The sequence below is a fragment of the Micromys minutus genome, assembly GCF_963924665.1.
Source record: "Micromys minutus genome assembly, chromosome: 14".
In the NCBI taxonomy this organism is placed as follows: domain Eukaryota; kingdom Metazoa; phylum Chordata; class Mammalia; order Rodentia; family Muridae; genus Micromys; species Micromys minutus.
In genome coordinates this window covers 46,586,792-46,614,182 of record NC_137983.1, presented here as the reverse complement: position 1 = coordinate 46,614,182, position 27,391 = coordinate 46,586,792, and the positions used below count along the sequence as shown (strand labels likewise).

Below are 27,391 nucleotides of genomic sequence, written 5' to 3'. Positions count from 1 at the left end.
AGACGCTTAATGTAGGTGCGAGTTTAATAAAAGCAGAGACCCACAGCGGCAGTTAGATCTCCACGGAGTTGCGCACATTTGGCTGGTTTGGTAGGATGTGAAAGGACAGAAGAACAATGTTTGGGAATTCACACTATCACCATGGCCTATGGGGACAGGCAGCCACCCAGTGGCATTGTCCTCATGCCCCAAGCTCAGAAATGAGTGGGTCGAGCTCAAGCCATTCCTCTCAGTCCATAAGCAAGTTAAACCAGAAAAGCACTTCTGTGATACCGTGCTTAAATGACGGTTTGGTTTGTTGTAGTTGCTGTCGGTTTATTTTGATTTGGTTTTAAGACAGGGTCTCTGTATAGCTATGGCAGCCTGCTATATAGACCAGGCTGGCCTTGAACTCAGTGATCCACCTGCCTCTGCCCCAGAGTGCTGGACCGAAGAGTATACTTTAACACCAGATGTTTAGATTACCCCCCCTCATCTATGAGCTTGTATGCAAATTTTCAAGGACAAAGCATGTCTGGCCACTGCCATACCTGAGTGGCAATGGCTCTGGCGGTCTTCCGGTTGTCCCCTGTGATCAGAGCCACGTCCACACCCATGCTTTTCAGGGTGTAGATGGCCAGGGCAGCCTCTGGTTTGACAGCATCAGCGATGGCGATCATCCCACACAGCACACCTGAAACAAAGCACCGGCAATCAGCCACAGCAGGCCAGGCAGCTTCGTGCAAGCAAGGTGGCTCTCGGTGTACGCCGTCATCTTCCTCAGGAAATGGGCCTAGGGATGAATGATGTGATGCCTGGGCTCTGTTGATTTGTTTTTTGTTTTTCAGTCCTGGAAAGGGTAAGAAAATGTACGAGGGGGCTCCTGAACAGGTGGGAGCAGGGAAAATCTCGAATCCTCCAAAGCCCGGGGGGGTTTGTTATAGTTTCCACTGGGGACATATATTACTTTACCAAGTGTCTTTTACATGACAAGAACCCAGTGTATATTTGCTATTAAAAATAAAAGAAATATGTGGATGTTGCTTGAAGGGACAGGGATGGACATCTAACCAAGGAAGCTGTCCTCCCTGTCATATTTTTAAAGATTTGTTTATTTTGTGTATATGAGTACACTGTAGCTGTCTTCAGACACACCAGATCCCATTACAGATGATTGTGAGCCACCATGTGGTTGCTGGAATTTGAACTCAGGACCTTTAGAAGAGTAGTTGGTGCTCTTAACTGCTGAGCCATCTCTCCATCCCACCTTTCTAGCATGTCCTACAGAAAGTATGCTTATATACTTATAGTATATAATATATTGTACAATATATTTTTCCTGGATTTAGACATGGAAGGAGGAGAGTTTTGAGCTAAGGCATGACGCGGTAAGAGGAACAGAGCATAGTACAGATCCCCTGCTTGCCCCAATTCTGTGGTGAGGACTTGAGACCACGGTTTGTAAGGGCTAGGGGCAGCGAAGGAGGCAAGAAGTCATATTTGGGTGGAGCATTCAGAATACGGTGTTGTAAACTACTTTTTATTCCAGTCCAGCTTTACTTCTAAAAACAAACTCATTCTAAAGTTGACATGGCAAAGGTTTCAATCTCTCAGGCAGGCAGCCCGGTGGACTCTGAGCACCAAGACACTCAAAGTCCTGAGAAACTGAGTCTGACAGTGGAAGATTCAGGGGTCTCCTTCCTTTAAAGCTCCTGCAGTGAGGCCTCTGGGGCCATAGGTTTCTGCTTTGTCTGTGGTCGTGAGAGAGAAGGATGATGTGTGTTGCCAGCTTAGACAAAGCAAATACAACAGAGCAGGCTTCTAGGAGCCAAGCTGGTGCAGGATCAAGATGGAGACAGTGACTAAGGAAAGGCCTCAACTCTTAAGGAACCCCAAGAGTGGGGTAGACAGTCTTTCCCACAGAGTAGACACCAACTGGCTACCTAGTACCGGTGGTCATCCCTGACCCAAAAACACACATACAAGTGACATTTACAGACAGAGCTGGCTGTACTTATGTATTTATTCATACATACATGCATACACACACACACATACACACACACACACACACACACATACACACACATGCGTATTAACAATTAATAAAAACAGAGGCCATAAATTTGACAGAAAGGTATACTGGAGAGTCTGGAGGGAGGAAAGGGCAGGGGAAGATGATATTATATTGTAATCTCAAAAACAAAGAAAATCATTTAAAAAGAAAGAAGGGCCTCAAGAGAAGGGATCAAAGGAAAAGACAAGACAACCTGGGGAAATGCCTCAAAGTAACAGAAAGAGTTACTCGGTTTTCAGAATAAGAAAAAAAAATGGCATGCAAGAGGAAGAGAAGAGGAGAGGAGTGGAGGGGGGAGGAGGGGAGGAGGGGAGGGGAGGGGAGAGGAGGGGAGGGGAGAGGAGGGGAGGGGAGGGGAGAGGAGGGGAGGGGAGAGGAGGGGAGGAGGGGAGGGGAGGAGTGGATGGGAGAGGAGGGGAGGAGTGAAGGGGATAAGAGGGGAGAAGAGGGAAGCCAGCAGAGTAGGAGTCCTTATGGCCCAGGGACCGTGAACTGTCTGCTAATCACAAGGGATTACCATCAATGGCCACCAGGATGGCCGTCTGTCCTTTCATCTCGTGATCTGTCATGGTGTCACTGATGTCACTGGAGATGGTTAAGCCATTGCGTCGCATCCACTCCCGGTTTCCAATCAGCACAGAGAAGGTCTGGGGGCCTATACCTGTTCAGAAGAGAATGGTTACTCCCAGAGAGGCCAGCTTCACAACCAACTAAAGCCCTGAGACATCTGACGGTTCTGCAAACTTTGTGTGATGCTCTCCTGAAAGGGGCAGAAAGATACACAGCGTGGAGAACGCCATGAATTAAATGGAGTCTTTCATGCATCCTACACGTGTGAAACGCTGTCAATAAATCAAACATCATGTAATGTCCTTAGATGCCATTAGAAATACGTGATAATTTTTTAATAATTTATGTAAGTATTTTGTCTGTATGTGTACCATGTGTATGCCCGACGTTCACAGAGGCCAGAAGCTGTAAGATCTGGAACTAGAGTTCCAGATGGCTGTGAGCCACGACGTGAGCACTGGGAGTAGAACCTGGGTCCTCTGCAAGACGAGCAAGTTCTCTTAACAGCTGAGCCATTTCTCCAGCCCAACTCTTCTTTTATAGGGGTCAGAGGCTGACCTTTTAGGTCAGATCAAAGAATGTGTTCACTGGATTATTTTCAGGGAGGTTTAGATGACCCAAGGTGAATCAGCAAATCGGATAGATCTGTTTCTATGATACATATACACGTTATTTTTTGAGACAGTCTTATGTTGATGAGATAAAGAACACGCACAAACACATATATCTTACATATACATCCAACAAAATTAAATTACTGATTTAGGCCTTCCATATGCATCAGTCTTAAAATGTCAAGCCAGAGACAGCGGCACACACCTATAGCCTCAGCTGGCTGGAAGACTGAGGTGGGAGGGTCACTTGGGTCCTGAGTTGGAAACTAGTACAGCAAAACCCATCACAAGAACAAAACAAGCAAGCAAACAAAATGCATAAAAATGTTAGACGTATCAAAACTTGGGAAGAGAAACAGCAGGTATTCTTGGGGTAGGCAAGGCATGAGCCTCCCATATCCACAGCAGGGGAGACCCCACAGGTGGGTTTTGTATGGTCTGCCTTGCCTCTGCTTTCACCCAAGAGAAGGTCCGGCCACCGAGAGATCCAGGAGGGACAGAAGTGAGGAATACCTTCCCCTGTGGGAGGGTTGCCAACCCCAACAGGGTGGGTGGTTGGATCGCTGCGAGCCAGGATGCTTTCTACATTGCTGACTTTGCAGCTAATTCCACAGCCTGGCACTGCCTGGAAGTCCGTGCTGTATCCCAGGGTCTCCGTTCCAAGTTCCTGTGGAAGCAAAAGAGCAGGAGAAAGAAAGGGTAAGGGCAGTGGGAGGAGCCAAGGGAGGAAGGAGGAAGTGAGGGCAAGCGGAAGGAAATGTACCCTGAGCTCAGCAAGCCTTCTGTCACCAGATTCAGTGTTGATTGTCAGCCTGCACCAGGCTAACAGCTAAATCCTCCCCAAGGATACCTCATGACCGGGCAGGCTGCACATCCAAGAGGAGCGTAGTTCGCCTCAGACCACTCAGATATTTCCACGTTGGGAATGGTAACATTAGAACAACAGGCTAGGTAGGCGGTGAACAGCAAAGCTACTTAGAAGCTGCCAGACAGAACATTTATCGCGTGTGGTGCCTGGGGGAGGGATCGGGAGTGGCAGGAGGCATCGGACCAGCAAGTAAGCGTTAAACCTTCCTCCGACCCATATGGGTAGATGTCAAACAGCAGCGCACTGACCCCAAGAGAGACAAGCAGGATGAAATTTCTCAAACACCCCCTTGCCAGTGTTTTCTGGGTACAACAATGGTAAGATTTTGCTCAGGCCATTTGGATGCTGTCAGCGTAGTCCCCCATCCACTCCACTGCCACCATGTTCAATTTAAAACAGGACCTATTCTAGGACAAGAGGGGTACAGTGATTCTCTAACACCCCCCCCACACACACACCCAAAAAGGTGCTTGCTCCTCCCAGGTAACCTCACTGAATGCTGTGTCTCCTCACCCTAGCCATAGAAAGAAGTTGTTCACTGACCCATCTCCCCCTGCCTCAGATTTGGGTTCTCAGAAGACAGAGGGGTCACATCTCTCGTTTTGCCCCACCTGTCTGACTAATAACTGTCATGGGGTCACTGCAAGCCCCACCTATAGTAAGCGGGGAGCCCCTCTGAGGCAGCTAAGCCAGGAAGCAAGGCGAGGTGGGAAGCCAAGGCTGATGAGAGAAAAGTCCATGTGACGTAAGGCCAAGCTTGGCATACCTCTTTGCAGTATTTAGTGACAGCCACGCCCAAGGGGTGCTCGCTGCTGGCCTCTGCAGTGCCCACCACAGCCAGAACCTTCCTGAGGGATAGGGTAGCCATGTCCACAAGCAGCAGGAACCGCATGACTTTGGGGACCCCATGGGTGATGGTGCCCGTTTTGTCAAACATAACAGTCTTTATCTGCAAGAACAACTTTGTGTGAGGTCTTAACGTGGAAGTGGCTCTCACGGTCCCTGTGTCCGTAGTCAGAGCGTCTCCCATCCTGCCCTGGACAGGTTAACTGTAGTTAACTTCCTAACCCTCAGCCTGACTCTCTGCAAGCGACAATTGCTACCACATTGCCCATCTGCCAGTTTATGGCTTGACTGTTCCTTGTCCTTGACCAAGCAGAGGGCAGCAGGTTTCTCTGTTCAGACCTTGGTCCATAAGCAACAGATACACTGCTTGGATTCCAAAGCTCACTGCCGGCCTCTGTCCCCAACACGGTTACCCGATGTTCTCCCTGCAAAGCTTCCTGGCTCCCATGCTCCACCATTACTGTGCGGCCAGTCTGACATTCCCAGCTTGTAACTGAGTGGCTCAAAGGGGCGCCTCACTCGACCATGTGACCTCCCTAAGCTCTTAGAACGGGCTCCTCCCTCAACTCTATCTGATTTTCCTCTAGTTGCTCATTGGTTTATCCAACAGGATGACTCCAGGGGCTTTCAGGCTGAATTCCAGAATCACACTGGTGAAGAAAATTGCTGTGGACGTGGTGGAGCTCATGATCAACACAGATGCGTGGTCCCCGAGGGTCCTCTTCACCTGCCCACCACTTCACTGTGGCGATACCTCCACTACCACCTTATCTAGCTAGTTCTTGCTCCAATTCCCAGACCACCAGCACGACCAAAGAACTGACTAGGCCAGGCCCCGGTACAGCATCCTTATGAACCTGTATCCCTAACACTCAGTATTCAGGACACCTGTCCTTCCACTGTGCTGCAGGCCCCTTGGAAGCTTGGGGCCGTGACCAGGGCTCACCTACATCAGTGTGTAGCAAATGGCGAAGAAATGAATACAGTACAGGCTGGTGTATAGATGTGGTCTCACTAAGCAGCTCAGGTAGGTCCTGAACTCATTTTCCTTCTGCCTCGGCCTCCTGAGAGCTGGGACAATGGGTATGCATGCCACACTAACCTAAAGGAAAAACCCTAACATGCGTTCTCTCTCTTTCACCCCCGAGTCATGGAGACACTGCTAGTGCCAAGCACATGAGTGTCAACTTGGTGAACAGCTGCAGGCCTCTGGGAGGGTTACCTAACCTTCTGCTGCTGTCCCTCCATCTATAAAATGGGAATGAACCGCATCTACCACATGAGACGTAGTCAGTGACTATCCAAGCAGTGAACTGCACTCGTCAGTGAATATCCAAGCAGTGAACTGCACTCGGCACTGGCTGCTGCTGCTTTTCCGGATACCCCCAGGCAGTCCTGACTTCCTGCCTCGGTCATCCACACTATTCTCACGCTTCCCTCTTAAGAAACCATCGAGAGGCTGTTCCACGAGGGCTCTGTGGAAACCGCTATCACAGTTCCCGCTGAGGACAGCCAGGACCTGACAGGCGCTCACCTTGTGTGCCATCTCGAGGGGCTTCCCTCCTTTGATTAGGACACCGTTCTGGGCAGCCACCCCAGTGCCCACCATCACTGCCGTGGGTGTGGCCAGTCCCAGGGAGCAGGGACAGGCAATGCACAGCACAGTGATGGACGTCTGGAAGGCGAAGCGGATGACCACCTCCGTCTGCGAGATGTGCTTGCCAGGGTTCTGCAGAGAGAAGCGTCAGATGGAGACCTCAGGGGGCCGGTGGGAGCTGAGAACGCAGCAGAGTCTAGGGAACACGACTGTGACTGTGTCCTGTGCAGTTTCTGTACCAGACACACCACTTCCCTAACCTCCTCCCTGGGCTTCCCTCAAAGAGGCAAGGTGGGACAGGAACAGAGTCATGTCAGACCCCGATGGGGCACAAACTTAGAGCCACATTGGTCGTCACCCCTCGCTGCCTCGGGTTCCCCAGGTATACACTGGTGATGAATATAGCCTTTCAGTCATACTGGGAAGCATTATTGCTCAACAAGGCAGGATATTAAATCTGGGATTTGTGGAGTTAATCGGCAAAAATGCATTTCCCCCTAAGATCTAGTATAGTACTGTGCCATCAAAATGGTGGTCTCTTTTCTATAAAATATGTCTTAAACTCAGTAATGGCCAACAAATTGCATATTGTAAACCCTTGAAGAATTCCAACTGAGGAATCAAATGATGTCATGAAGATTATCTCTGAGTAGAAAGCAAAGGGAATTCGTGTATGTGGATATCTGTTCCCATGATGAAACCCAGGGCTTTGCACATATTAGGTGAGTAGCTTCCACTGAGCTATAGTCCTGACCTTCATATAACAACCTCAATAAAGACCTCCAGAAGTAGACTGATTATCCTACCATGACTGGGATTTTGCTGATAATAAATAAAAGAAAATAATGTGGTAGCTTGAATATGTTTGGCCTAGGGAGTAGCAGTATTAGCAGGTGTGGTCTGGTTGGGAGTGGGTATATCACAGGAGGCGTGGGCTTTAAACCCCTTCAGCCTTTAGATGAAGATGTAGAACTCTCAGCTCCTGCACCATGCCTGCCTGGACACTGCCATGCTCCTGCCTTGATGCTAAATGGACCGAACCTCTGAAACTGTAAGCCAGCACCAATTAAATGTTGTCCTTATGAGAGCTGCCTTCAGGTCATTAGACTAGGATCAGCTGCTTCAACCATAGAGTAATCAAATGTAAATCTACTACAAAGGAACAATAAACTCTCCTTATATATTCAAAAAATAATAAGAGTTGCCTTAACCAACTCAACCTAAAACCCTAACTCAGACCAATAATAAGAGGATAATTAGGCCCCAGTGAATCTAAAAACACAAAAGAACAGGATTAATGGCTGTACATTACTTCAAACACGACAACCATCCTGCTCAAGGCCTTCAACTTACAGGAAAGTACTTCTGAACAACACTGAAATCGACAAAGCCGATGACGATCCACACCACCAGCGTTAAGGTTGAAATGATGATGATAAATGGGACGAAATATCCACTAAACCGGTCAGCCAGCTGCTGAATGGGAGCCTGTGGAGATGAAGTATTAAGACCACGGGCCGTTACGACCTACACAGACAGACGCGTGTAAGGTTTGGGTCCATGCTCCCTCCATTGCCGTCTTTAGGAATCAACTGCTGCTTGACCCTTGACATGTAGAACTATGAACCTTTGAGATCACTTCTCACATTTGTTTTGTTTTGAGGCAGGGAATAATTCAGCCCAGGTAGTCTGGAGCAGACCAGGGCCACAGCTGAGCTTGAAGTCCTGACCTTGTAGCTCCAGCTCTGGACTAGCTAGGCATAGGAGGATGCTTTGGCTCCACCCCTCTGTTTTATTTAGTGCTGGAGATCGGATCCAGCGCCTCTGGTATGCTAGGCTGGCAGTCTACCCACTGAGCTAAATCCCTTTGAGAGCATTTCTCAAAGGAGGGGTTTCATTGTGTGTTTAAAGGTTCATCATTACCTTTGACATCTGGGCCTCTTCCACCAACTTTACGATTTGGGCCAGAGTAGTGTCACTGCCCACATGGGTAGCTTTAATGAGCACAGAGCCATGAGCATTTATAGAGCCAGCAATCACCATGCTCCCAGGTTTCTTAGTGACAGGCATGGCCTCTCCTAGGGAAGAGACAGAAGTCAATCATTCACTCAGCCCACTCAACTTCACATGGACCATGACCCCCACCAAAGGAAACAGAAAACAAGCCACCTAACCTGTGATGAGGGACTCATCTGCCATGGTGTTGCCTTCTAGGACTTTCCCATCCACTGGGAACTTGCCCCCAGGAACAACCTTGATGATATCACCTCGCTGCACCAGCTCCATAGGCACTTGCTCCTCTCTGCAGCAGAAGACACTCAGATAACATCCTCCTCAACTATAGTTAGACAGGGTTCTAGACTGGCTATTGGGCCTTTTTCAGCTAGCCCTGTGTATCTAATAGTTCAAGCAAGATTAGCAGACATAATCAATCTTGCATCAAAAATATTCAGGGAAAGGTTTGGGATATAGCTTGCTGATACAGCGCTTGTTTAGCATGTAGAAAGCCCTGGGTCCCATCAATACAGTATTAAATCCATTTACATGCCATTTGCATTGCAAGTGTATCATAATTATTCTAATGATGATTTAAAGTATGTGGGAGGCTGTGAATTCTATGCAAACACTGTCCCATTACTTCTCAAGCGTTGGGTTATACTTGCTTCACTCTGAGCAAAGCTCAGTTGATACCAGCGTCCCACTCTTATGCAAGGACTATCGACTACATCGTCAGAAAGCGGGCAGGATCCCGCTATACAGCAGGACAGACAGACTGGTACAATACAGACCTTTAGGAAGCTCACTGGTTCAACCGCATTTAGCAGCCAGTGCAGTCTTGGGATGATGACTATGGTGACCTGAACAATGTCCTTCACTATACGATGGTCACTTGTCACTATACAGGTAATGTAAAAAGGTCCCAAGCTCTACTGATCGATACCACGCACCTGAGGATTAAGTTGTCCTCACCCAGGGTCACAACTGTGGCTTCTGTGGCTTGCAGTGACATGAGTTTTGCAAGGGCTTCTGAAGTTTTGCTCTAGGAGATAACCAGGATGAGAGCTGACAGTCCAAACCCAGGCTGGCACTCACAAGTACAGCACTGAAGGTGGCTGGTGCAAAAGACACAACCACGCCACTTAAGGCAGCCATGAGGAAAATCCAGCCCAGTGCTGCAGAAACAGAGCTTGAACTCCATTTCAGACGAACACAACCCCAGTCTGCCCGGTGGCCATTTTCTTTCACCTTCAATATCGTTTCCTTCCCCTTCATTCAGGCTCCATTGCAGAGCCCTAAGCATCACCCAGCTGAGGTGGAGGTGTGGAGTTCTCCACTAACTACAATCCATTAGGCCTAAGAGACCATTTGAGCTCTGCCTCAAGTTCAGAGGTTGTTCTGCTACACAATTACCTGAACAAAGGTTTCACTAATTAGCCAGATTAGCTGGGATTTCAAAAGGACCAACCAACAGTGAGATTAGTGACTGTGGCCCCTAATTATGTGGGGGCTCAGATTCCTCTAGGCCATTCTCCACAGTGTGTATAATTAGTAGTTCTCAACACACACTGCCTTTGAGCTGAGACTCGGATTACTGAAAGAACTGTTCTTTTCTTAACCTGAAGCTGTAGCTACCTTTGCCACGTGCTCCAGCCACCGACCCAGGGCGATGAAGACGAAGAGCATAGGGGGCGTGTCAAAGAAGGTCACGGGGCTCTTCTCTGCCTTCTCAGCTATGGCAACCACCAGGATGACCAGGGAGTAGGCATAGGCGATGGTTGTGGCTAGTACGATGAGCACGTCCATGTTGGCCGACTTGTGTCTCAGCGATTTGTAGGCTTGTACGTAGAAGTACCACCCACCCAGGAACTGAAAGACAGTCAGGGCGAGGGTTGGCTGAGGATGGGAGCGGGGGTGGGGGGGGATCCAACCTGGGAACCATGAGTATGCTAGGTTCTTGTACGTAGCTGATACAACTCTGTTCTGCGTGGTTATTTGATATTAATGGCACACACGCTGCCTCGGCCTCCAGTGAAACACCTTTTCTCATTCGAATACTACTGGCCACAGAAATGGATGACCAAGGATATGGGGCGTCTGAACGCAGACCTACCATCTGAGTGTTCACGATGAGAGAACGGTAACAGCAATGGTGTTATTCACTGATACTGTGAATGGTCTCTAAAGGGAAGGTGAGCTGATGACGTAAGATATGTCCACAACCCAAATAAGAGAGGCAGCATCCGTTAGTGTCCTCATATGACGCCCTACTTCCATTAACAAACATCTTGTCTGTATTGTATGAACATGCATTCACACACAAACACACACACATGCATACATACAGAGAGACACAGAGAGAAAGACAGAGACAGAGAGAGACAGAGAGACAGATACAGAGAGGTGAGATATGAGAGAGAAAGATGCCCAAGTCCTGAAGATACGGCAGCAGAACTAGAGAACAGGACTGGGCCAGAGGTGGGTGTCATCAGTCAGAGCACATTTCCCTTTGCTTACAATAAGAGCAAAGCACATTTTCAATTAAAAAGGAAATATAGGGGAAATAATCCATCCTACAAAGGGTTACTCTCGAATAGTCCTAGTTTTCTATGTCAGAAAGCACACATGTGGACGTTCTCTTTGCATATGTGCGCATGCATGCATAGCAGATGTTCTACAAAGCCTTCTTGTTTTAACTGATAACTTTATCAAAGACAAAGACCGTGGCTTTGCCTTTAAGGACACAACATTCAGTAGAAGCATGAGCTCCAGGGACATTCATCTGAAAATCCTAACAAGGGCAAACTAAAATAATAATAAATGAATCAGGAAATGAGGACCCGAGGTGTGACTAAGAGATGGCACACTTGCCTAGCATGTATAACATGTATGAGGTCCTGAGTCCTATCATTTGTAACATACACACACACACACTGGGACAGATCGGCTCACCAAGCTTACAAGGAGAATGTGGCTGTTCTGACAGGTTTTAGTCACTTGTAAAGACCTGGGGCCATGAAACCAGGTCTTTTTCATTAGTTCCCACATTTGCAGCCCCCCTCTACCCTGCCCTCCCTCTGCTCATAAGACAGAAACAACAGCAGCAGCTCCCCAAAGGTGACGCTGCAAAGTCGCCATGAAGTGTCACTGGAACTAGGCTAAAGGGCTGTTGACACAGTCAAAGAACAGAGATCCAGTAGCCATGCCTGGGCACAAAGGGCAGAGGTTTGCCCGGCTTTCCAATACATACTTGGACAAAGGTACACAAGATGAAGAAGATGAGATTTAGAACGGACAGTCCTGGAATGATGTTGTGGTCCAGGACCATTGTCTCGTGGGGTGTATTGCTGGGGATTAACATGTAGATCATCAAGCCCATGACGGGGATGCCAAACACCAGGCTACACAGGAAAGATTTCTTCCACCTGGAAGGCAAAACAGACACATCAGAACCTCTTGGCACTGGGATGAGAACAGCTTTAAGATGGATTAAAACTATCAGTGATATGAAGGGCCAGACATTGCTGGGAGGATGCTTGGGCTCAGATCTGCCTTTGCATAGGCTGGTGGCCACCAATTTATAGGTACAACAAATGATGCCCCAAAGAAGTTTCCAATCTTAGTCCACAGCTGCCTAGAGTTCTCTTTGTAGTCTTATGTAGCTTCCCCTCAATGCAAGAAATGAATGGAAATAGTGTTTTATTAGTACACGCTTAGTTACACATTTTAAAACATTATTTAAAATAAGAGTATGAGATTATTGAGTCTGTCAATAAATACAAAAGCCAGAAACAGAGGGTCACGGGTGGCATCTGTGGCTGTGTAAGAGATACAGCATGTGTGATATGCAAACAGGCAGTGTGAGCCCTCGAGGTAGGTACTTGTAGGCTGTATATCCTTAATGTGTATCCTTAAGGCCATCCAAAAGACAGACCCACTAGTTCCCTAAACCCCCAACAGCCGGTCCTCTGCATCCGGGGCAAGCCAATTGGACCAAGCTGAGGGCACCATCAAAGCCCCCAGAAGGATCCATCACACCCTGTTGACACCATTTCCTTGGCACACTTTGCCGAGTTTCAAATCCTGGGTCTCCTTCCTAGACTTTCCAGAATTTGCCTAAGCTACTGATGTCAGCGTTGGCTCACTCTTTCCCAACAAGGTAAGGAGCTGCTCTAAGCTACTGCCCTATATACAACAGCAGCCTTCAAGTGTGCTGAACGACTGAGCTGATCAATGAATTAACCTTTATCTGCATCCTAGGCTGCCCCACCCCCACCCTCATCCCCACCCCCACTCTGTGCTGGAGATCCTGGGGCTTTGTGCATGCTAAGCAAAGGCTAAGCAAAGGTCCTGTCGCTGAGCTACACGCCCTCTCCTGTGCTGGCCATCTCCTTTCCACTTAGCTCTGAAGACTGTCTCCAGATTCTACTTCTAAAACTTAAGCAAATAAAGCCTATATAGACTCTAAAATAAAAGGCCAGCCTTGCAGTTAAAGTTACTGAAACTTAATAGTAGTATTAAATATTTAAGTAGCCACCAACTATATATAGGTGACTATTTAAAGTAGCTAAAATCAGTGAAAGTTAAAAGAAAAGAGAGGAAAAAGAGCCCTCGGCTCAACACTCATTCAAATGCAGGCACACCTAGTTCATCTCGAGCACGCTACCACCAAGCTGGGCAGTGCAGACACAGACGCTGCTGATATCCAGAAACTTCTACAAACAGCATGGTTCCAGCTGCTGACGTCACAAGGGTAAAAGCAAAGAACCAAGGCTGAAGGCAACAAGGGAGCTGGGGTGTCAGGGCCACACAGCTGAGCCTGCTGGCATCTGCATGGGCCACAAGGTCAGTGGGAAGGGGTTGGAGACTTAGCCAGGGCAACCGTTCACCTTCTGTTTGCTACCTACTGTTTTATTTCCATCTTGTGGTCCAAGTGATGAACGTTGGGGTTTCTCTGGGCCAGGGAAGCATGAAAGCCAATCTCCTTGTGATGAGAAGAGGGGTGGGGGGCGAGGGGGAAGGTTCTGGTTAAAATGTGCACATGCAGAGAGCATTTCCAGTACTGGGAACTGAAATCTCAAAATTCCTCTGACGACCTAAGGTTTTCCTCTCATGACCTCTCCATTGAAAATGGCTTCCAAAGCCTGTTCAGAGGTTCAGTCCTCTGTCTGAGAGACTGACTGGGGCCACCCTGCAGGCACAGCACCGGATGGAAATCCCTTTCCCTACTCAGAGTAAAGACAGTTGATATTGTCACACTCGCTCCAGTGGGCCCCAAAGCTGACCAGGGTTGACTTCAAGAGTCATGAGGTAAAGGATTCCGGATGCCTTGTGGTCCAGTGCTTCACCCAGTCACAAGGAAAAGGGAGGTCAGAGAGGACGTGTGTTAAAGAGCTGGGGGCAGAGTATGGGTCTCTAGGCTTCTGCCTAGCAACTGCCTCCTGTGCTCAGGGCCTCAGTACGTGACGAGTGGCTTTCTTGTGTCCTGACAAACTGTCCCTCAACCCTGTGCTTTCCTCCTGCTCTGCTGCCACCACCTTGGTCGTGGTACGCACGAGGAGAGCCACCAGAGAATGCCCGGCCAGCACAATAAAGATGGCCCGGGATGCCGGTGCTGAGTCTCTCCAGAATGAAATGGCGTGGTAGAAGGCATCCGAGGCAACACAAGACAGATATTCCCATGACTGATTTTAGCCTGGTTGTATCAGGGAAAGACGCCCCAGAGTCACTCGAGCCCGGAAAGCCAGGCAATATCCTAATATTCCTCCATTTTGGACAGAGGTCTGGGGAACGCACCAAATCACTGGGCGGGGTAGAAGCAGCTAAGATACGAGAAGTCAATCATACGTGCCATGATTGAAGGTCCCCACCTAGTTCACAGCGTCATGGTGATTCCTCAGCCCCCTGGGTGACATGTGGACACAATTCTCTAGTGTGAAGGGTGGAGTAGAAAGGGGTCTGAGTTGGGAGTGCCGTCTTGCCTCTGGTGAGCTGGGTATCAGTGAGCAAGAACCTCCCTGAGCCTCTATCCTCCTTGAATGAGGCAGCCGTGAAGCTGGCCAGCCTGCCTGTATAAAAACAGCAGCGGCATGCCATTTCCTGTCAGAAAGCTCGGCCGCGCCATACAGCAGACACCTCTCTACATACACATGCCCACCGAAGGGGAAATGAAGGATGAGACGGTGTTAAAGGCTTGAAGCCTGATACAAGGTTTCATTTCACAAGCAGTTTTGCTAAGTTTAATTAACCCTCACCGCTGGCCACTACACACCAATCTCACTTGGTTTGGACTGTCAACCCTCTCAAGTCACCGTGGACGCTCACTCTCTTAAGGTCTGCCACAGTGCGGACATCAAAGCGGAAGTGGGAAGTCTGTGGACAGAGGGAGTGAGAGGAAGGATAGCCACAAACCCTCTGGTTTCCTAAGGTAAAATGACCAAATTCTCTTACAGGCCTAGCAGGGAGGAGAGTGCGGGATTTGTCTAACACCAGCATCCTGAGTCTGCATGCGCCCAGCACAGGAAGACATAGTATTTTTAAGTGGCAATTGAGCAACTTAACTCTCCACACCAGGTGTCTTGTCAAGACAGATGATTTTCAGGAAAGATCTAAAAAATGATAATGTCTTTTTCCGCTCCTCTTCTTTTTTTAAGAAGGAGTGTGTGTGTGTGTGTGTGTGTGTGTGTGTGTGTGTGTGTGTGTGTGTGTGCGCGTGTGCACATATGTGGAAGTCAGAGGACAGTGGCTTTTGGGAGTTAGTTCTTGCCTACCATGGGCTCCAAGGATCAAACTTGAGTTGTTAGGCTTCCACAGAAAGCACCTTCACCTGCTTGCCAGCCCTGCCTCATCTCTTTCCTGCCCATTCACTGACGCTCATTAACCTTCTTCGGTTAATTAAGCAACTGACCTGACGACCCTTGGGAAAGCCCACGGCTTTTAGAGGACTTTTGAATCCGGCTTAACTACTTTCTTCAGTGATTAGATCTTACTGCTCTGTAAAAGCGGATACAAAGTTTTTCAGGAATTAGCTACCTCGATGATCTTGATGATGTCGCGAGGACCAATGATTTCAGGATCAAACTTCACATGGGCTTTGCTGGTGGCGAGGGCCACCGAGGCATAGGTGATGCCATTTGTCCTTGTGAGCTTGGACTCTATGTTGTGAACACAGGAAGCACAGGTCATCCCTGTGATCTGCAAGACAGGAGGACAGAAATCCCGAGACTGAGATGAGCCTTTCCAATGGACCTCGAGGACTTAAGTGGCTACTTCCCCATCCACAGCGGCCAAAGCTTCCCCCAACTCCGGTATAGGCAACAGCAGCCACTTAGCCAGCGGCTACAGACCAAGGGCTGGCTTTTGGCTAATATGGGCTTTGGGACAGACCACCACAGCGTTCTCTCACCAACAACACTGCTGCAACCATTGCACATCAAGTATGTGAAAGTACACCTTTGCAAAATCTTCTGGACACCAAGCAGTCTACAGTTTCCAGCATCACTGGGATCTGAGCTGCCCCAGTGCCCTGGAGATGATGGAGTTGCCAAGGGGACGGGATTTAGGGAGTGACTGGTGTAGCAGGTGGGCTGTGTGGAGCTGCCCCTAAAACACAGAGGGTGTTCACGGGTGGTGGCAAGGGTTACGACAGAGGAAAACCAAAAGGCAGCATGGCGTGAGGTGGTCAGGCGGCCAGGCGGGGATGGGCACTGGGTTCATCAGGAAGGAGGCGAGTCTTCAGCACTGGTTGGACCGTGGCACGAAGGCTTGTGAGCACTCATCTGAAAAGAGCTGCTGAGTTGGCAGCTGAGGCAAGACACTGCCACTGGAACGGCGCTTCCAAGTGTGCGCCAGAGATCTAGACCAGATGCCCAGAGAGCCTCGACAAAGAGCCACTGGAATGAGGGAGCAAGGAGGGGACCCCTGTTATTGATACACTCAGCACTCGGCGTGGCATGGTTCCCAAGCACGGGACAAGAAAGGGAGAGCTATCTATCAGGCAGCGGCTCATGTGTTCTTAGTGTTGGGTGGACTACACACGCTTCACATGTCTGCGGGCATTACACTGTAACTCCTAAGCGCTCTTCCATCTTTGCGGTGATAATTGTATTACACACTCGCTAGGCGCTACCTTGGGTGCTGTATCGTTCTCGCCAGGCCTGGGGAGGAGGCCTCTAACCTAAAGTGTTGACAGGCGTACTAACTTTTGCATTGTCTCACACCAGTGAGGGGCAGGGCTGAAGCCTCGACCCTGAAAACCTGCGGCCAGTGTCTACTCTGAGCCACTGCGGTCTGCACAGCTGCCAGAGACCAGGCTAGACCTTAACCGGTACCTGTGCCACCCCTGCCATACCGCTGAGTCCTATAACCCTGGAAAAAGGTTTAAGTGTGACATCACACGCCACTGCTGGATATAGCGGAGGTACATCAGATGGCCCAGACTACAAATGAAACACACAAGTTCTAGGTCGGGGTGTGAATCAGCAGCAGGGCCTGTGCCTAGCCTGTGCCAACAAGTAAATACAGAAGTTCACATACAATGTTCAACACGGTGCAGTGGTTCGGGCCTCTGATCTCAATACGTGGGAGGCAGAAACAGGCCAATCTCTGTGTGAGTTTGAGGCCAGCCTGGGACTAAATAACGAGACCCAGTTTTAAAAAGCAAACAAACAAAAACCATAAGACCCTGTTTAAAGGCAGGCCTGTTAGTGGGGGTTAGCCTAAAGATCGAAGGCTATAATATAGTACATTGACGACCTCCTTTCCTAATACTCTGTTTATCTGCTTGTGTGTGTGTCGATGAATGTAGGAACCCACTTTCCAAGGCCGACCTACATGTAGAGGTGAGAGAACAAGCTGTGTGAGTCGGTTCTCTCCTCTGACCATGTAGATTTGGGGGATCAAACACAGGTGTCGGGCTTGGTGGTAAGCAGCCTCACCCACTGAGCCTCTCCCAGGCCATACTGACTGACTTTCTGCACGTGTGTAAGCATACTGACTTACCATTAGAGCACTGGCTAAACGAACCAGGAAGCAAAGGCCGCACTTACCTCAGTAAAACAATATAACTCAGTTTTGGTGGGGCTGGGGGAGTCTTTACATCTCCCTTTGTTTACAAAACGCATTTCCTACAAACGTGATCCGAACAGAGGACGCAGTGAATGTTAGAATTAACTACGGTTCTCAATAGCATGCTGACGTGCAACTGTAATAGTGGGTAGGCAGAAAACACTGTGGAAAGAACCACTCCCTTAGGAATCCACCTCCAGTCCCTCGGGAATTTTAGGAATCCTGGTCACTCGTGTCATAGTCACTGGTGTGCCTTCAAGTCCCTTTCATGTCTCGTTTTAGGAGAAACAGGATGGAATCCGGGTCTTATGTGTGCTAGCCCTGCATACTCCAGATCTAGGTATGCCACTGAATGAAGCTCACTCCTACGAGGACTTGGGAGTTGTGTCTAGACATGCCTGCAGATGGCCAAGCTTCACACTTGAAGGACTGTGCCACAGTGAACCTCCCAGTCTACCACGCTTACCAAAGCCCACCATCTGTGGCTTCTCTGCCCTAGACTCCTACGCTTCACTGTCTTTCCCTCTTGACCCTGGGCATATACAATAGGAAGGCCTCCTCTCACTCTCCGACACAACCAATCCTCCCTCGCAAACAGGTCAAACAAAGCGGAGCATACTGCCCAGCAGCCAACAAATGCAAGGACAACACTGTCGTAAGGTGTCACAGCACCCCCCACCTTCCACAGACTGCCCTCCCTAGAGCAGTGGTTCTCAGCCTCCCTAATACTGAGGCCTTTAACACAATTCTCAAGTTGTAGTGACCCCCAATAAAATTATTTTCCTTGCTGCTTCACAACTCTTAATTTTGCTACTGTTATGAATTGTAAACGTGTTTTCTGATGGTCTCGGGATACCTCTGTGAAAGGGTCGCTGAACACCCAACCCAAAGAGGTCATGACTCGCAGGTTGAGGGCCTCTGCTCTAGGGAATAGTCACTTACGATCAGTTCGATGTCACCTTCAGAGACTGTGTTGTCCTCCAAGACTGATGCTTCGAAACCCAGGTCCCGGATGAGCTGAGCTATCCTGGGAGACTGGATGACCTCTGGATCATACTTGACCTCTGCCTTTCCCGACATCAAGGCAACCAACACGGAGAGAATGCCTGGAACCATCAGGGTCACAAATGTGACTGGGTGTGGCAACTGGGCTGATATTGTTGCCCAAAAGATTTAACCAAGAAATCCTCTAGAATAGTAGCTCTCAAAATTGGAGGAGCATGAGGAACCATGAGCATTGGGGAACCATAAACAACTTTGGTGGCTTCTAACACAGACCAGGCAGCTCAGGGTCTCCCAGGGTAAATGTCAAATGTCATTTTTAAGAGGCTTTTCAGGTGATAGGTTAGAGAGCTATTGCTCCTGAATAGCCCTTCCCGGACATTAACGGGAAGGAGCCATCTGTGGACTGTGTTAAATCAGACTCTGATTTAGTTGGCCTGAGATTCCAAATGCCCGTCCAGCCCCTGGGGATGCCAAGCCTTTAGAAGGTCCGTTGTTACGTGCACGTTACACAAGGGGTGTAGCTGCAGAAAACACAACTGCTGTCCCAGAAAGGCGTGCTTTTCTTTCCCTTTCTGACATACAAGGAAAATATTTAATTTTTTCAAAACTGGTTTTATTTATACTTTTCAAGTTTTTAAGGACTTCCAAAAGTGAGAAGTAAAAAAACCTGTAGATCATCTGGCTAACACTACTCTGTTGGTTTACAGAGAAGAGACACACTCAAATAAATGAAAGGCACGATGTGCTTTAGGAAATATGCCATAGAAGGCAGAAGTATGAGGTTAAAGTCAGGAGCAGAGACATAAGTACCATGAAATTACAGTTTAACTTATCTGCGGCCAGGCCACAGTTGACAAAGGTCCTGCAACACACCTCCATTTATGACGATGGCCCAAGGAAGGGCCTCAGCACTTTTAAAGAGTGAACAGGAGGCTGGAAAAGTGGGATGGCCTAAGTTAAGCCTGATGCAGGGCCAGGAGTCAGAACAGAAAGTCTCATGCGGCCACTAGGTCAGCTCTGCCTCAGGGATGTAGGTGGCATCACCATCAAAGCACTTCCAAACAGAAACAAGGACAAGACAGTGCTGCTGCACTTTCGGGTTTGAGGAACAATACTATAGACGTCATCAGGAGGGCGAACCCAGCAAACCAAGAACATGCTAGCTCCTGGAGTCAACAGGACAGAGTATCTGAAAGTGGAAATTCTACACACAGGCTGGTGCTTCTACAGAGGGATTGATGAGACGGGGGTAAGAGACTGGGAAAAGCCAAGGGAGAAATCTTTCCATAGAATACACCTTGACCTTCAGACTAGGTTTTCATGGGGATTACTCTGTAACAAAATAAATGCTTACAAGACAGAATGCCAGTCATACAGGGGAGACATTAGACAAACATCTACGTTATCGTGTAGTGGGCTTGCTGCCAGATAGTTGGGGTTTCTGATAAACACAATCAATGAAGAGTTGATATAGAGCATTTCCAAGTTCAACATGGCGGCAGGCCTCTTACCAGCATGTCTCTGAAGACTCCTTTCTATGTTAGACACGCAGGAAGCACAGGTCATGCCTTTGATCTGTACAAAGCACTTCTGGGATGCTGTTGCTCCAGGGGATGGTGGGGTATCTAACAAGTGGCCAGGAGCTTGGTGACTGGGGAGCCCTCCTGTGTCAGAGGCCATTTTTTGTGCAGACCCTGGTGAATCACCCACGGCTTGTGGCACAGAATTCCCAGAGTTTCTGACGCGATCAATAGTAAAGTTTTCTAAAATAAAAAATGAGAAATAATTAGAGGACAATAAATAATTCACTTGTTACAACGGGAGGTCCGAGCATGATGAAGTTCAAATGGAAGCTGTTAGAGAGGTGACATAGGGACTGCTATTTCCGACAGTGCCCCTCCCTCCTTTTCCTTTCAGATGAGACCTTTCTGTTGGTTGACAAGCATTGCAAATAACTACTCCAAGCCTGCATTCTGTGCTGTAATTCCTTTGATGCTTTTTGGTAAACAAAGTTCTTAAGTTAATAAAGTCAATCTTTTTACATGCCCAATTCTTTTGATAGATTCTTCCTCAACTTGGCAAAAGTATTCATGGAATTTTCCTCTAAAAGCACTAGGTTTCTTTGCACATACATGTGACATGTGATCTCTCTCTCTCTCTCTCTCTCTCTCTCTCTCTCTCTCGTGTGTGTATGTGTGTGTGTGTGTGTTATGTGTACATGCACTTGTGTACATACACTTGTTTGTGTGGGAGCACATGGATATACACACATGTAGAAGACATAGGTTGACATCACATGTCCATGTATGTGGGGGATACTCATAGGTATAAATACATGAGGAGGATGCAGGTTGATATCACATGACTATGTACGTATGTTGGGGGTACATGTGGGTGTACATGCAGATAAAGCATAGGGCTGAAATCAGGTGTCTTCTTTGATCTATTTACTGAAGCAGCATCTCTCACTGAACAGAGTCTGCTGATTCGGAGGTCCAGATAGAGTATGTTCGGGGCAGCCACTGTTCCAACTCTTCGAGTGTTGAGATTACAAGTCGGGCACAATCCTGCCCAGATGCTATGTCAGTGCTGGGAACCTGAAGCCCAGTTCTCACACGTGTACAGCAAGCACTGTACCTACTAAGCTATCTTGCTGATCCTTGTAGAAGTTTTAATAAACTCCCATAGTCAGGCCTACAATAAACTTTAATTATCTTTTTATGTAGCATATAAGGTAATAGTCAAGACAAATTTCTTTCCAGCTCTGATCTTCCACAGCCTGACAAGACTGGCATCATGCCCCTAGCATCCCAGTGACATGAATGTAGAGCCCATATTTGCATAGACCTGCCTCTATTAATATTAACTCATTAACATTGACTCATCTTTTGTATCTATCCACATGCCAGTACAGCACTGTGGGTTGTATTTTGCTTCTGGTTATTTTGTTTTGTTTTGTTTTTGAAGGTACAACTCACTTAGAATGAAATATAAAACTCTGAAGGGTAAGTACTTCTTCGGTTCTAAAAGATTAGAACTAAATTAGCTTCCTGCTGTTAAAATTTGCCATAAACTTAGTAGCTCAAAGATCACAAAGTATTAGAGAACTCTAGTCAGTTATGCAACACTACAATCAGGCATCAGCAGTACTGTGTCCTTCAAGAGGCTCGGTTGGAGAATCTTACTTATTCCCAGATTCCCAGCCCTGTTTCCCCATATTCAAAACTAGCAATCCCAAATGTCTCTTTGTCATACCAATCTCTTCCAAAGGTTGATTTAAGGTCATATACATCCACAGGTCCCACCTGGAGACCATATTTTTTATCTACCATATACACATACACAGACAAAACTAGCCAGTCTGTGGTGATTTGAATGAGATTGGTGCTCATAGGCTCATATCTCTGCATGCTTGGTAAACTGTCCAGGAAGGATTTGGAGGTGAGGCCTTGCTGGTGGAGGAGTGTCACTGGGAACGGGCTTTAAGGCTTCAAAAGCCCATGCCAGGCTCAGTGTCTCTCAGCCTGTGGATCCACAATACAGCTCCCAGAAACTTCTCCAGCACTGTGTCTGCCTCTCTGCCACCATGCTCCCTACTAAGACCATGATGAACTAAGCCCCTGACGTATGCAAGCCCCAAAATTAAATGCTTTCTTTTATTGTAAGAGTTGTCTTGGTCATGGTATCTCTTCACAGCAACAGAAGGGTGGCTGAGATAAACACCATCCAGACTAATATAGAAACATCTTCATCATTCCATCCCATAGCCTCAAGTGTATGTAGAAGCAGAAATAGCATGACCTGATGACAGACTGCCATGTACTCTAAACCACACGTGCAGGAGACAGGTGACTATTGGCCACCCTGCTGACAACAGACTGTGGTTTCCCGGTTTTCCTTCTGAGTGAATCTCACATGTCTGTTGGCACGTGTTGCTCACTTTCTGCCACTTGGTGAATAACTTCCACTGATCTCAAGAAGTAACAGCTCTTCCACATGTAAGCAGCACATTCATAAGCTCACTGGCAGCTGAACCTAAAGGAAGACTGTCCTTGTAGGATGCCCAGTTAAATTTCAATTTCAGATCAATATCAGTCAGCTTTTCTATAAGTATGTCTTTAGTTCTCGTATATTCATAAAAAAGAAGTCGCTCAGGAATTCTCTAATATTCAGCTGGTGTTTTTATTTTTATTCACTAGATCCTGTATTCTGTGCATCTCTTGGCCTTGGTGAGTATAATCCTCATAGTTCTACCTAATATAAATGAGTTCTTTTCTTCCTGTGTTTACCCAATCCAGTTCGGTTACCTTTACTAGGTTGTTCCGTGGTCATTTCTCTTTGGCTGCCAATAACCTGAGTACACCACTGAAAGAGTCAGCCTTACACAAAACAGTTCACACTGAGCCTCTCCAATGCTTCTCTGGGTTGTGGGATTTACTGTTCTGTCATTCTCTTTATCAACTTTGTTTGAACACACACACAGCACATTCTTTCCAGGGTGTGGAGAACGTGGTGAGAAGGCAGAACAATTCTTGGTGCAAAGCTTGTGCCACCACATGTCCCATGCTGCACCTGCCAGGGTGGGTGGGGTGGCTGTGTACAGGGGGGGGGGTCTGTAACGTATCCCAGTAGAGCTCAAAGACACAGTGATCAGAAAACGTGAAGTATGGGAAACAAGTCCAGAAGCCCTGGGTACTGCTGGGGCTTTGTCTGAGTGCCCTGTCAGTAGCTCCAGTTACCAACACAGACACTCAAAGAGCAGCAGCAGATTCCAGGCTCTGTGGCTCCTATGTTGTAGCCCAATTTACAGGTCAGGGAGTCAAGGTGTTTTAAAACATCACCACTAGTCCCATACTCAGTAGACTGTAGTCAGAATCACTTAAGCCCAAAGTGTTTTGAGGGTAGCCTAGGCAACAAGGGGTGAGCCTGGAGAGAGAAGAGGGAGGGAGGGAGGGAGAAAGAAAGAGAGAGAGGGAGGGAGAGAGATGGAGGAAGGAAGGGAGAGAGAGGGGGGAGACAGAGGGAAAAAAGGAAAGAGAGGGAGATGGGAGAGAGGGGGAAAGTGAAAGGGAGAGGAAGGAGAGAGAGAGAGAGAGAGAGAGAGAGAGAGAGAGAGAGAGAGAGAGAGAGAGAGCTCTGCCCTTCCTCACCTTGGGCTTCTCTGGTATATGTTACCTCTAAGCCCCTGCTCTACTGCGTCTTCCCAATCCCCTGACAAAGGCTGGGCTCCTATGTCCTTGTGTGCAGGGGGATGACAGCCTGTCCCTAGCTAATCCTGAGAGATGCTGCTCACCTTTGCTTGTGTGGCCCGCTGAGTTAATGTAAGAGGCCACCGTCTCTTCCAGTTCCATCTGGGAAATTCTGCTTGTGTTCTCCACCCCACTTAGTTCATCCCACTCTTCTCCCTGAGCTCCTTCCCTCAGATCTACATCCCCCGCTCCACACTGCCCTTCAGCATCAGGGAAGAGCTCATCCTGGGTCATTTCCTATTACTCATGATCCTCATCCAGACCCCAAGCCTGGTGGCTCTGCTCAGGTCACTCCCCGTGCCTCTAAAGCCCCCAGGAAAGCACGGACTTCACAGCCCAGGGTACTTCCAACATTCTTGGGGTCTTCCTTCCTGATCTCCCAGTTCCCACCCTCCACCACCCTGGAAAAGACATAGCCTAAACTCACACAGATTGAGATCCTCCACTGCCTTCTGTCACAAGGAAGCTCCCAGATGGTCTTTCTCATACAGCAGCCCCACAGCTAGCACAGGCCCTGACCACACGGCATGCAGAGACACCAGATGATGCCACGGTGCTTCGTAGAGCAGGGGTGGCTGCTACTCCAGAAACTCGACTTGGTAATGGGCCATCTCAAAAGGGAACCCCTTGTCTGTGAGTCCTGTCACAGCTACCCTTCCATAAAGGCTCTTGTCCTGGAGCCATCAGAGAAAGCAGGAAGAGGCACTGTAAAATCCTCCCCTCAGTTTCTGCCTTGAACAGACAACCCTCTTGTGGCTGTAAGTTTGAGGTTCTGAGTTTTGAGGCTTTGTTTTTGTTTTTGAGACAAGAATGAATGTAGCCCAGACTGGACTTGAACTTGCCATGTAGTTGAGGAAGGTCATGTCCCTAATCCTCCTGCCTCTACCCTCCCCATAAGGTCTGAAATTACAGGCAAGTTACAAAGCCCAGACTGGCCTTGAACTCAGGTCTTCCCACATCAGCTGTCTGTCTTTGGTTTTTGGTTTGGTGGTCTCTCAGCCTCTTAAGTGCTGGTTATAGGCACGTGCCATCATGCCTCACAAGACTAAAATGCTATTTTGTTTTGTGTAGTAGAGAAATCTTCAGAGGAAAGTAACGACTGTCCCTTTGGTTTAACACTCCTACAGTGCTCGTCTTTAGAATGCAGACCCTGAATTCTCTCTAGAAAATCAATGCCAAATCTTGAGTCTACCATTTAGGTGCTGGCTATATGAGGGGCAGCCACTGGGAATTCCATTTTCTCTATCCTGATAACAGGTAAAAAAGGTTACCAAACTTTGCTATAGCGTTCAACACGTGAGGCAGAGCCCACCTATACAACTATACAAGCACTGTCATGAGACATCAAGAGATGACCCAGACATATTTCAAACATATAACAATGACATACCAGAATTCACTGACACCTCAAATCCCATGTCTTCTACAGCCGTCCGGAGTTCATCCGAGCTAACTGTTGAGGGATCATAAAGAACTGTTCCAGTCCCTTCTGCCAAAGAGATGGATATTTGCTGTACACCCTTCCTCTGTGACAGCATGTCTTCCAGGGGCTGAACAGACGAGGCACAGGGAATGGCAGTGATGGTGAGCACCGCAGTCCTGCACAGGCCCTGCTCCCAGTGTCTCTGGGAGGAGCCCTGGGAGGGACCACTGGAAGACCCATTCTCCGGCTCTTCCTCCTCCACTCCATCAGGAAGGGATACTTGAAAGCGCCCAGGTGGTAGCGCCTCGATGGCTGTCTGCAGGAACAAGGGGGTGATAAGAGAAGGGTCATACTGTATTTGGGCGGTTTTGTTCTCCAAGGATACGTGGATATTCTGAACCCCTGGGAGTTGGCCTATATTTCCTTCAATATTCAAAACGCATGATTTGCAGTGCATCCCCTCTATTCTCAGTGGGAGGGTGGCCAGGTGACTCCCCTGGTGCCCTGGGTTCCCCAAATGATTGGGATTCTGGATAGGAGAGACTGTTGCTCTCTCTAGATTAGTGCTTTCTAACTTGTCGATATCAATTGGTCCCAGCCTTAAGGGAGCTGTTCTATTCTTGATGGCAGCTTCAAATCCCATGTCACAGATGTGGTCCCTGAGGTCTTCGGGTTGAATGAGGTAAGGCTGATAGGCAATGACTGCCTCCTGGTTGCTTAGAGAGACTCTGACTCTCACAACCCCCTGCAGCTTCCGGATCTTGCCCTCGATGGAGTTGACACAGGACTGACAGGTCATGCCCTCTACTCGGAGCTTGACCACTGCCTCCTGGGCTGGGGAGGACCTGGAAGGCCAGGAGGCAGCCTTTCCTTCTGCAGCACTGGCCTCGAAGCCCATATCCTCAATCTGAAGGCAAATCTGCTGCACGTTCATGACTGAGGGCATATATTTGACAGTGGCACTACCATGTTCCAGAGAAACCTTGATGTCCACAATGCCTTTCAGACTGGATATCCTGTCCTCGATGGATCTGACGCAAGACTGACAAGTCATACCCAGGATGTTCACCACACTGGTGGTGGTTGAAAATGAGCAGCTGCTGTCGAGACCCCCTTCATAGCCAACATTATCGAAGGCGAAGCTCTGCTTCATTGATCGTTCCCAGGGTCGTGCAGGTAAAGCAAGTTTAGATAGGATCTAAAAGAAAAGGAGATAATTTTATCCTTACAGCTGAGTATCCTTGGTAGGAACTTTACACTTGCACTGCCAATCCTATGAGCACCCGTGGTCAGAGGAAAAGTCATGAACACGTCCCCCAGGCTCCTGAAGATAGAATGTGAGAATACTATAACTCTACAGAAGGTCTGCCCCTGAGCTTAAAAATTTTTACTTTACCTGAGCTGAGCTGGAACTACTCCTGAAACCCCATTTAAACATCAACAAAGAATTGTCCAGAGACTGAATCCCAACCCCATACAGCTGTTCAACTACCTGACAAGTTGTGTTAATAGAAAACAAAGCTGGAAACAGCTGCTCAACAAAAGAGAGAATGTTTTCATACCATGCAGCCTGGTGCTGCCCATCTCGTACCAGGGGACAGTGGGTAGAGTCTACCTAATCTTCTCCTACAGGCACCATCTCCACCCCCTGGATTTGGCCTGGGTCCCACACCCAGTGCCCCAGCTACTCTGGTAGGCACTGTTGTGCTGCCACCATATCCAGGCTTGGTCAGGGCACATACCCTGTACAGCAGCCCAGACCCTTCTCCTACCATATGATCTTATTCTTCCTGAGACATATCTAACTTTTCAGACCAGTCTGGTATCATTCATCTTGCACTGGAATCTTCCCTAGTGAGTTTACTAACTTATCCCTTCCACATACCTTCCTCAATCCCAGGATCTAGCCCAGGTCCAAATCTTGTGCTCCCCACGACTCTGGTTAGAGCAGTCCACCCCATCCCTAATTTCCAGGCATAGTCCAAAACATACATCTAATGTGCCAACCCAGCCCCTGTGTCTACCTGACTTCACCCCACCCACACCATATTCAAGCTGAACCTGGTGCAAAAATCCTGTGCTCTGTCCCAGCATGCTAT

The 27,391-nt window shown here is 48.2% G+C and overlaps 1 protein-coding gene across 3 annotated transcripts in view; it reads right to left on the bottom strand.

Annotated features, from left to right (window-relative positions):
* The window catches only part of ATP7B (ATPase copper transporting beta), a gene marked incomplete at both ends in the record, with an annotated part of 61,613 nt that overhangs the window by 3,264 nt on the left and 30,958 nt on the right, over positions 1-27,391 (bottom strand). For 2 of the 3 annotated variants that reach the window (XM_080929106.1, XM_080929105.1), the window contains 16 exons: positions 531-673; positions 2,574-2,717; positions 3,754-3,907; positions 4,875-5,057; positions 6,489-6,683; positions 7,905-8,039; positions 8,475-8,629; positions 8,726-8,853; positions 9,500-9,591; positions 10,185-10,418; positions 11,800-11,974; positions 13,457-13,533; positions 15,582-15,743; positions 18,558-18,721; positions 20,132-20,383; positions 25,260-26,490. In XM_080929106.1, coding sequence (XP_080785232.1) covers positions 531-673; positions 2,574-2,717; positions 3,754-3,907; positions 4,875-5,057; positions 6,489-6,683; positions 7,905-8,039; positions 8,475-8,629; positions 8,726-8,853; positions 9,500-9,591; positions 10,185-10,418; positions 11,800-11,974; positions 13,457-13,533; positions 15,582-15,743; positions 18,558-18,721; positions 20,132-20,383; positions 25,260-26,490 — 3,624 coding nt within the window. The remainder of the gene's footprint in view (positions 1-530; positions 674-2,573; positions 2,718-3,753; positions 3,908-4,874; positions 5,058-6,488; positions 6,684-7,904; positions 8,040-8,474; positions 8,630-8,725; positions 8,854-9,499; positions 9,592-10,184; positions 10,419-11,799; positions 11,975-13,456; positions 13,534-15,581; positions 15,744-18,557; positions 18,722-20,131; positions 20,384-25,259; positions 26,491-27,391) is intronic. The other variant, XM_080929107.1, reaches the window with a different exon arrangement.